The 12,047-nt window shown below is 31.4% G+C and overlaps 1 protein-coding gene across 1 annotated transcript; it reads right to left on the reverse strand.

Annotated features, from left to right (window-relative positions):
• LOC127727369 (phospholipid phosphatase 1-like) lies at window positions 1-10,949 on the reverse strand. Its single transcript, XM_052234762.1, has 6 exons — window positions 10,654-10,949; window positions 4,798-4,949; window positions 3,481-3,698; window positions 3,066-3,186; window positions 1,589-1,765; window positions 1-800 (listed from the first exon to the last, which is right to left on the reverse strand). Exons 1-6 carry the CDS (start codon window positions 10,760-10,762, stop codon window positions 594-596), a joined length of 984 nt encoding a protein of 327 aa, XP_052090722.1. The 5' UTR covers window positions 10,763-10,949; the 3' UTR covers window positions 1-593.
• Window positions 10,950-12,047: the final 1,098 nt, after the last annotated feature.

The raw sequence follows: 12,047 nt of genomic DNA on the forward strand, positions 1-12,047 counted from the left end.
TTCAATTTCTTCTTTTATTAAAAAATCATTGTAACAAGTCACATAAATATTATGAAAGAGTATAACAACTTTATATTTACAAATCTGTCGATTCTTTTAGATGATTATTGTACTAATGGAACACATGCGTTCTGTAGCAGCGCATGTAGAGTACGAAATTCTACTATTTGTTAATCTTTTGACGTTTATTTTGAGTCTTTATTGGAGTTATGGGAAAATGTGGTTATATCTCCATAATTGTTCCGTTTATGCTATCGCATCTGATTTTCTTGTTCATATGTGTAATTGATACTTTGTTCTTTAAAATGTATTCTTCTTTCACCATATTAGTTTCTAATCACACAATAAAACGTGTCATCGATGACGTGTAATTGCGTAGATTCATTTATAGGTTTGTATTGTTTTTTGAAAACGGCACATTTCACAGAAGAAAATTTATTAAAAAAAAAAAATCCCAGGAAGAAATTCCTACAACGGAAATGGTGTTTCTGATTTTGATATTTCCTTGAATAACAATAGCGTCTCCATCGACACCGTCAATTTAAGTATAGCATTCTTGTCTATTTGTCACATGATATAACACATTACTTTGATCAGACATTACTTAAATTAGACTCCTTTCCATCACGACCAATAAAGTAATGGTTCATCTCGGTGGTTGATGACGATGAACATGTTTGACTCAACAGTGGCGTCGGCGTAGAAATCTCTCCTTTTCGATGTTGTGGCCTTCGCATTAAAAATGGAATTTTTAAATGAAGTGTACGCGAACGTAAAGCTTTCTCTCCTAGGACCTTAAACTGAAATACATCAAACCATCCATTTAAAATACATTTTGTTGAGAAAAAAAGAGCTAAAGCTGCGTTTTTGATGTTTTCAATTTCGACCTTAAAAAGTGTATTGCTTATTTTTTTTTCTTCTGTGATTCTAAAAGCTTCCACTAACAAGCCACAAAATGTCGCAGACACAGCCAACTTATCAAATAATTTAAAAACTAAAATAAATGCATTATTTCTGGCTTTTTATTCGAATAGTTATTATAGCTCTACCAAGTTTAAGTCTTTTTGGGTTGGATACACAATTTAACTCAATTTGCGACAGAAAATCCAGGACTCCTACCATCAGATACTCACATATGAATTGATTAAGTGTGTCTTTAATCGCTTAGCTCATATATGACTTCTTTATATATAGAAAATAAATATGGAAAAAGTGTTTAAGTTATAGTATCTCATATAACATGTGTGAATGAAAGGTCTGAAATGGTCTGATTTTATTTTTGTATCGCGAACGACTTATAGTAACGACATTTGAAAATATTTTCGACTAAGTATTTTTTTTTTCTTTTCTGTTTATTTAATATTCAGGATGTTGTTAATGTCGAAAGTTTCACGCTACACTAGATTTTAGCAAAATTTAGTTTTTTAGTGCATCTTTAGGGGTCAATTTTGTATTAGAAAAACAGTAAAACACCTTTAACTAAATCATGTAATCTCAATCTTTATCAATCATTTTTATGATCTCTGTAAAATGATACTTGTTTTACAAGAGTTTGCACGGTTTAAGAATGACATAAATTAAATATTACCATATAAAATCCAATAACGGCGCCTAAAACGCTACCAGCTACAATGTCTGAAACGTGATGTCGGTTGTCATACAGGCGTGTAACAGCACACATTAAAGCCAACAATACCATTGCTGTCTGAGTGAAACATTTTGCAACAGCAGAACATCGAAGAGTTACCTGTTTTTCCATATATAACTAAAAAAATAAAAGCATATTATTGAAAGATTATTAATTCCAACAGTTTTGCATTAATGACTAACTATAACACCAGAGACGACCAAATAAATTTGAATTCGTTTGAGTTACTCTAAATTTTGTTCCAATAAAGTGAAATGTATCGATGAAAACCAGTTATTAAAGAGAATTTTTTTAAAAAGTAGCTTAATTTTGAAGTCTCGTTTTATTCTATCATATACAAAGTGACTTTGTGTAATTAAAGTCTTTTTAATGTTGATTTGATAAAACCTAACATGTCTGGTTTATCAGGACTAGAAGGTAGAGGTTATTTTCTCAATTAACCTCGCGAAAAACAAAGTATATGCAACCATCACCTACACCTAAGTAATCAGAAATGTGTGGTTAAATTTTCAATTTAAAATCTTTTGTACTTTCAAGTACCGGGTATTTTCTTAACAGACATGTTAATTATATCTGCCAGATGGGCTGTCTTAACATCGATTGTATTTTTGATCACGTCGATTTTCAACATTGAATTCATTTTACGTGGGCGATCTAGGCACAATTTCAGTAGAAGTATAAGATACTTATTTCCGTATGAGCGACACGTGTTGTTTCATGAATAACTTTCATCAAGTACTTTTGAGACGAACAAGCTGGGAAGCCAAATATCAAAATCATTCGGAACATTAAAACCAAAATAAGCCGTAGCAAAAAAGCAAAATAAAGGATAAAGGTCAATATCCCGAAGAAGTTGTAACTTTAGTTTAAGAACAATTACATTATTTACAATCTGAAATCCCTCATCAAAATGTTACGTTGTAATCGCACCAGAATCTAAGCACTAGCTCCTGGAACAGTCGGGGACGGTTAATTAATGTGTATCGCTATAATCACACCAGAACTTAAGCACTAGCTCCTTGAACAGTCGGGGCGGTTAATTAATATATGAGTAACACTATAATCATACCGGAACCTAAGCACTAGCTCCTATAACAGTCGGGGACGGTTAATTGATGTGTAACGCTATAAAAACACCAGAACTTAAGCAATAGCTCCAGGAACAGTTGGAGACGGATAATTAATGTGTAACGCTATAATCACACCAGAGCCTAAGCAACTAGCTCCTGGAATAGCCGGGACAGTTAATTAATGTGTAACGCTATAATCATACCAGAACCTAAGCACTAGATTCCTGGAACAGTCGGGGACGGTTAATTAATAAATGTGTAACGCTATAATCACACCAGAACCTAAGCACTAGCTGCTGGAACTGTAAATCCCAGGTCAAACCTTTATGTTCAACATGGACACTTACCGACGTGAAAATAGCACTGTACATAGCAAATCCAGCATGTCCAGATGGAAATGATAATCTGCTCTCTCTATGCGCTGAAGCACTAGTGTTAGTATTTGTACAGTTATAATCTGTTATATACCTGTAAATGACAATATCGACAAAGCATTAAGTATTGTCATATTAACCATTTGAACTCCTTTGATTCTTTCTTATTAACTCTTACTGAAAATTCAAACTAATATTCATTTCAATATGTAAGAGGATGTGATATACGGAAACGGATTCAAAAACTGAAATCAAAGACATTTTAAATCAGATCGCTTAGAGTAGACAATATAAAAAATTGTGATTTTTCATGTTTTTCTTAGTTATATTTTCCTTCTGCAAAATTATAATGAATCACATTTAAATAAAATTATGAAACTCAAGTTACCCTTTAGTGCAATCAATCTTTGAAAAATCAGGTTTACAAACATCGAAGAAATGTGGCCGTAGGCGTCCAATAGCTGGTTTGGCTCCCTGAATTACCAGTTCTATCATAGTAAACCCAAATGCATAGGCACACGAGATCTTCAAAAATACAACCAGGTATTTGTTGATGTGGTCAGTCCTTCTAGTTACCCGGTATCTCTCAGATTCATTAATGATAAACTGAAAGCAAAATTCTAAAATAGAGGCAAACTGAAAAATCTAGCTACAGTCGCATATAAATAAACGAGTGATATACTAGGATTAATCAAAATTTGTCACATATTGTAAATCTTCAGCTAAAAGTAATTTTATGTCGTCGTTTATGTCAATGCAGGAAGCGTCTAGTTTCAGAAAAGTAAGATAAAACTTATCTTAAATATGTTCTGTAATTCAACGATCCTGTTATGTGATCGTATATGAATAAACTCAAGTATCTTATGATAATTTATTGCAGAAATAAATCAAACTATTTTTAGCTTAAACTTATGTCAGTGGTATTAGTCGTTTGCATACGAATTATTAACACCTTTTTAAATCTATTCATTTTCACAAATTTTCTTTTCAGTTCAACTAACAATGACCGAAATTACTTTGTGGTTCACTATTCGATATATAAACAAAACAAATGACAACTAACAGAGCGGATATAGTAATTTGAAAAATGACCTTAACTTATATCTAATTTACTATAATTTTATAATTTAATATAGGTCATAATACTTGAACGCGGACACTGGAGTCGTTCATATGGATCGAGTGGTACATAGAATAGTAAAATGAAACTTGCGAATAGAGTATTTCAATACAACATTAAAAATTTAGGCATTCCATTTCTTTTTTTTTATGTCCGAATATGTTTTTTATCTATACAACTTAAGAAAAAAATCATTTCAACCTTCTTTTAAACGAATATTCTACTAAAATTTGCCACCTTAACATTTTAAAGGAAAGATTAGTGATATTCTACAAAACCCGAGAAACGTAGAAGTAAACAGCCTTATTTATATCAGTTACAGGAAGATGCAATATACATGTACTTAGTTTAGATTACAGTTCTCTCATTTTTTTAAGGAATAAAATGAATTGCAAAATTACCTATTTTCCGTTTCCTTTCCAGTACAAATCAATGTTCTATCTCACCTCTTTAAAATGATAACATACAACTTGACAGATAGGGAGTTCTTATGTTAGTGAAAATTGTCAAGGAGATGCAACTTCTTCCTTGGTTTGGCGAACAGAATAAATATTTTGAAAAAGTATGTTATTGTATGTTACTTACAACAACAAATGGTAAAGCGAAACCAATGAGCAGCAGTAAATCGTCAGATATGGTGTTTTCTTTGTATGGGTAACGTAAACTGTCATCGTTACAGAAAAAACCTCGCCTGTATGGTACACTGTTTTTATACAAATACAATACTGGAACACCAACTGAAAGAAAAATGGGTGTTATTTTTACAGATGAAAATAGTAGAATAATAAGAAGTCAAACACAGTACAAATTAACACGACTTTCAATTACAGTCAAGAAAGACAAACTGTTATGGCAGCTTTTTAAGGACGACGAACTACCACTACAACCTTCATTTTATTGACCACTAAAATAGTCATACCCTTGTCATACGTACGTAGCATAGTTTAACTCTTCATCATCCTACAACCTTTCTAACCATATTATTGCCTTGAGAAAATAACCGCATAAAACACTTAATTTATAGTATATTATATATTCGTGACATCATTTTAAAATATCGGACTTGTATTCAACAAAATTGATAAGTTTATTTCAAGTATAATACTTTTCTGAATATTTGCACATCATGCCTAAAACTTAAACTAATTGTTCAAACTATTTATAAAATTCCCTTACTCAGAATGAACAAAATTATACTTGTCGTTGCATATCAAACTTCAAATATTTAAACATCGACACTAAAAAATACATAAAAAAAGGATAAACTTTAACCATTTAAATTTACCCCTTTATGGCCTATTAACATTTGTATGAATAAATGATATAAATAATCAACTTCTAGCACTTTCTCTAGACCTGCAATTCAATGTAGTATTATAAGCATTGTTAAACGGCCAAATTTTTCCTAAAACGTATCAGCATCTTCCAGTATTTGAAACACGAAACACATGTAAAAGACTAAGTTCTTACCGGCATTCCAATCGAAAAATTTGGTTTATAAAACAAACGGTGAAATACACTTTTACTTTGGAGATTGCTCATGATCTTGTCTTCCTGCACTGTTCATTGCGTTTTTGTTTGAATTCTACTTCGATGTGCTATCAATTTTAGAGATAGGGCGACAAGATTCCAGTATCAGCAGGTGAAGTACTTTTAGCTTGCTTTCAGTGACTGCCAACATTCTTTGATACAGTATACTTTAATATTGTTTACTTTTGTTGTCCATTATACCGGTATTACAGAGTTGAGTGCTATTTGTACTGATTTTTGGTATGTATTTTTTGTTTTCATACTGATAAAAATTAAAAGGTTAAGGACTGATTAATAAAACACTATAGTTTAAATTGCAATTTGTTCCTGTGTCTGCACTATATAAGGGACTTCGTTATTTAGTGGTTATCTTCACTTATATCTTAATGTTTTTGACCTTTAGGAAATTTAGTATTGGTGATTGATCTTTGAAGTCTAATTAATTTATTTACAATATTCTAGATTCGGAGCGAGTTAGAACTTAACATAATATATATGCGCTTGTCTAATGTTGAAGACTTCTAGATTGGGGTATTTTCGTGTCTTTGTGTTGCTGCCTTATTGGCATTTGTCCCACATCTCTTTTATTATCATTCATATTCTTTATAAAACTTTTTTCAGCTCAGATTGTATCATAATTGCATGTGGTATGTAATGTTTTGTTGGTAGCAATATTTCGTGTATTTCCAGGACATGAACTCACATTTTTGTCATGTATATCTTATTTCTCTTTCTTTTTGGACACGTTTAATATAATTTTGAACATTATTGGAAATGCAGGAAAAGTAGGTAGGATATGATCGGCAAATTTTCACTTATGTACCAAAATCATTTTGATATAAAATAACCTAACAACTACCACTCCTTGAAAAATTAGCTCACCCATCCTTCATCTTGGATGGGTTTGGTATCTCAGTAGATCATTTATTACATTGAAATTGACATTAGTGTTTATACTAGTGTATAGTTGACACATTTAATGCACATAACTGCGCAAACTAATTATTTGACCTTATTTGTGACAATTTTTTGTTATTAATATCCTCCTTATTCTTATCAAACCATGTCAATGTAATCCGAACTATAGACGATAATATAGGCACTTCTTACTATCATCAGTGTGTTTACCGGAAGAAATGCTCTTCAAAGTCGGATATTGCTTGACAATTGAAGATATTTCGTGGTAGATAGTATGTTTTTCAAACATTTTTGCATCATTATCATTATTAAACTATCCCATTGAATAATCGTCATTAACTTAATTCTTTCTCAATAAATCATTGTATGACGTGGCTTCCTTTAAAAGGTATTTTGATTTACTCCAAGCAAACAAAAAAGAATTGACCTTCACATTGCCTTTTCAATAACTGTTCAGTAAATATGACTTGAAAGCAATTTTAAAAAATGAAATAATTAGTTACAGCAAAGAAAACAATCAGATATGCCGACTATTATGAAGTTTTGACTAGCTTTTAATTCTTTCACAATAAATCATTTTATGACGTGGCTTCCTTTAAAAAAAGTATTTTCATTTACTCCAACAATAAAAATGAACAGACTTCCACGTTGCCTTTTTGATAAATGTTCAGTAAATGTGACTTGAAAGCAAATAAAATGTTATAATTAGTTACAGCAAAGACCTCAATCAGATATGGCCATTCATGAAGTTGTGCAATATACTAGGTCGGACAGTGGATAATAAATGTGATAGCCACACACTTCTTTCAATACTAGACCTAGACGGGGGAAGTCATGGAAACGGATCCCTTTTTTATATAACGATTAGAAAGGAAAAATAACATCTGTTCATGGAAAGATTTAACAAAGAAACATCTTGAAATTAAGCATTTCCAAAGCAAGTCACAACAGCAGCATGTATTAAACAAAATAGCGACGTTAATCCTCTATTAGACCGTTTCAGTGGACAATAATTACAGCAATACTCAAGCTGTAAACAATCAAATGACCACATGCATACCTGGAGTTTTACTGGAGACATGTTGATCCGGGCCAATACTTATAAGCAATATGTAACATATAGTTCCTTCAAATATATGTGTTGTGGTGGTTATTTTACTATACGTAGAGTGGAACCCTCTCAAAAAATAGGAAAGGGAAGCCCACACTATTAACAACCGGTCCTCCGTAAGTGTCTTGACAGATACATATAGAAAATAAATAGTAAGTCATGACTTGATCATGAACTTCGATGATACATTAATGTAACGAGAGAGGGGAAATTTACTCTGTATCAATGTGACAGATGAGTCATTTTCAAAAAGTACTAAAATCCTTATGAAATTCACAGTGTTACAGCCTATCAGTGTGTGTATTTTGAGCTTCTATTAAGCATTTGATAGAACTTTTAAGCATGTAAACAAATAAATGCCTTTAGATGGCTCGAACGGGAAGAGTAACGAAACCATCACGGAATAAACTGTATGATGTTATTGTGTTTATTTCGTATGGTGGATGTCATGTGTATCCCTTACTTTAATTACTGCAAGTTTGATAGATTTCGGTAATGTTTTAATATGTATCTCGAGAATGAACAGGAAAGACATTCAAAACCATAACCAATTCTATTTCAGTAATGCATCTAAGTATGGCATGTCTTTCAAACAAAAAAATAATTTCTTTTGAATCCGGTTGCACTTCGATGCAAAATTATATTTTTTAGGAGCTTCATTTGATATAATACTGTAATATTACCCACATCAAAAAATACCAAAAAACACACAAAAACTTTAAAAATTGTAATATTACAGTATTATATCAAAGTTGTCTTCAAAAGTAACGTATAGCTCTGAAGATAACAATTTAACTTTATGAGTGTATGTTAATTTGTGGAAGATCTTTCACGTATATAAATATGTAAATGCTGTTTTATATTCAAATTACAGTAATGTTCACTGCCGTGTTCATATAAAGATTCAAACAATTATTGGAGAAATTTGCCATAACTTTTAAGAATCCGTGCGTGTGAATTAGTATTATATCATTTTTCATTGATGGAATTATTTACAGGAAGGAACACATTTTTTATTATTCAATTGTTTTTTCAATAGTTAAATTCTTCCTGATTAGAAAATAAACTTTCTAATATTTATATACATGAAAACAAAAATATGTGCCCATGGGCCACCATACCCCGCTCGCATTATTACATTTCCATGTTTGCTGAACCATAAAATCTGGGTCAAAACCCTAATTGTGCATATATCTTGAACATTTCAATTCGTAATGAGCATGTGTACTAGGTTTTCAGTTGACGTGACCACATAACAAATACCTTAAACCAAAGCGTTATCATACCTCAAACCAAAACTTTAACCCAATACATTTCCATGTTCAGGGAACAGGCAAATCTGGGTTAAAATCCTAATTTGATATATATTTTCAATAGTCAACTTCATAATGAACAAACAGTACACCCTAAGGCAGTAAAACCCTTTCCAAAGTGGGCCGTCCGCTTGGGTGTATGAGATGTATAAATACACAGCTACGTCCGGTCGGAATAGGAACGTTAAATCCGATGCATCGTGCAGAAGGAGTTGTACTCCCGTTGTACATTACAGACACCTGTAACAACTCTTTGAGTGGACAGTAGGTGGCCCATATCAAAGAAATTTTTGTCCCAATCCAACTTACCCTTATTTTCCAGTGGAAATCAAAATTTCCCGCCCTTTATCCCGGTCGACCCCTACTTGCAGAACCTACCAATAGTACACATTGTTAATTTGTTTTGTCTTGGCCACAGTGTTGTATGTCTTTCTTCTAATTATGGTTTTTGAATGTCCCCTTTGTATCTTTCTACTTTTCACATGCTGAACAGCAAATATTTCATTGGTATTCAAGAAGTTAAATCAAGTAAAAAAAATAAATAAATTATAACATTCTAAATCGTGTGGACGAAAGTACAAAATGGGCTAATAATTTTTAATGCCGGTGTAAAACATCGGTGTAGTGGTACCGGTTGAAATGGGTATTGATGAATTTAGTTGTTCTACTTTCAAATCCTGCACAAAGAGATGTCCCCTTTCAATGCAGGGGCTCGTGTTGGACGGTTGAGTATGTCTTTACCCTGCAGAACTCGTTTCTTTGTGTAAACGATATAATTTCATCGAGTTCTTAATTAGAAAGAAGTGAAATGAAAATAAATTGTGTTAGTATATGTAGAAATGCAGATTGATGTAAAGCTTAACTTAAGACTAACTGAATTAAAATGATCAGCACATGCAAATGATCAAACAGTTATTTTATACACTCGTGTTTACTCTTTGTCTGGTATAAGCAATTCAAAGGAAAACGTTCCACAAGATTGTTTTTATTTCATTTTTATTTTTAAATGCCAATTTTTTCATGAAAGTAACAGGTTATTTAACTATAAATCTTTCAATGCTCTATACATTGTGCGGTACAAATACTCAATACTAACCAAATTAAAGGTTTTTTTAACTTTTATATTACTCATATTATTCAATAACATGACCAAGTTCAAGTAATTTGAAATATCAATACCACGGTGGTACAATGTAGACATTCTTTATTGTATAACAATAGTTCCTAATCTATAAAGTATATAGTTCTCCTAGTACACAACCGTTGTATTGTTTTATCTATACTGTATTTACCCTACAAATAGTTTTGATACCACTTTATCTATTATTCGAAAGGATTATATGACATAAATTCATGACCAAATTTAGATTTACAATCTTTTTAGTTTTGTTTTAATGAATATCTTATATCGTATTCACAACGTGGCTTTCAAGTATATGTCATTTGTCTTTTAAGATAATAATTAAATGAATGTACTGTAAAACCTTATTTGTCCAATCTATATTTTTAATTGCCAAAAAGTTTATTATAAATTATCAAAATAAAGGAAGTGATATTTTTATTACTTACCGATTATCCATATGCTTAAATCCACAAAGAATCTAGCAAAAATTCTCTTTAATCCAACACAGTTCGAACAGCACCAACATGTAGTGTCACCTCTATCCATATGTGACATTTTCAGACGATATATACATGTGTTTGACAGAGCGTACAAAACAATTATAAATCGACATAAGTACAACAGTCAAATTTTACCATGATATATATATGCACGCCTACTAAATCTTGATTGATCTGTGAGAACGATCCATGAGTGAATTGTTGTTAAGTATAGTACTATTGTACGTGTTCAATCGGTACAATTTATTTTCAGGTAATATTATTGATACTTTAATCATACTTCCTTATTATTGACTGGAAAAACAGTCAAAATAAAGGTATTGCAGGTTTGTTCCATTGACACAGATTAAATTCAGGAAGAAAATCAGCAATTTCGTAGGATAAGACAATAATTTGAATGCTAAGAAGATATATGTTAGACAAGGACAACAACTCCACATAGAACATGTCATCGAAGAATCATTTATTATTTAAATTCATCCCTTTATAAAATCAGACATTGGCAAAAGAATTTTGAATTTTGAGAATTCCTGTAGTTTATACTTTCGTTAAATCTTCAAGTTTCTACGCCCCGTAAAGCTACTACACTCGTAAGCTTGCATCCAACGCCTACAGTTGAATAAGTCAATAGTAGGTAAACGGCACTTTTAAAATTTGAACTTTAAAATATATAATATTTGACATCTTTTCAATAATATCATGAAATGATGTGGAAATAATTTTTAGAGTACCAAAAGTGCGCTCCTATCTTATTCGTCTATCGTAATACACTGAAAGTTTGAACCAAGTGTTACTTGCTCAGTCGGCACAATTATTTTCTTAATTTTCTTGTTATGCTTGATGAGTGTTTAATCCCCCCAAAATAATAATTGGAATATAATAGTTCCTTTTCACTCAAGTGGATACATATGTTTATGCTTGAGAACTTGAAAAAAAACATTCTCATTTTTAACTTCCAATGAAATACATTTTCATTGCAGTGTTTTATTTTAGTGATAAAAATAAATTTCTTTGTTAAGCTCCTTCAGATATTATTTTATTTTTAGTCGATATATGGCTTAATGATTTCCTGTAAGACTTGCATTATTGGTACGTTTGTGAGTGCAGAATGCACCGAACTCCTTGAAAAATTAAACAAACTGAAAAATGAAAAGAAATTTTAATAAAGACATTTGTTAGAATAATCAAAATGAGCACCTTTTATTTTTTTTCATAGACTACTCGAGAAATACCATCGTTATAAAAAAGGGAATTTGAACAAGCTTACTATGAAACAGAACGTAAAGCAAGACTCCTGCTTCGTTGTACATTGTCAGAAAAGTAACAATATATAATTTAAT

This window comes from Mytilus californianus, unplaced genomic scaffold, assembly GCF_021869535.1.
Source record: "Mytilus californianus isolate M0D057914Y unplaced genomic scaffold, xbMytCali1.0.p SCAF_1, whole genome shotgun sequence".
In the NCBI taxonomy this organism is placed as follows: Eukaryota; Metazoa; Mollusca; class Bivalvia; order Mytilida; family Mytilidae; genus Mytilus; species Mytilus californianus.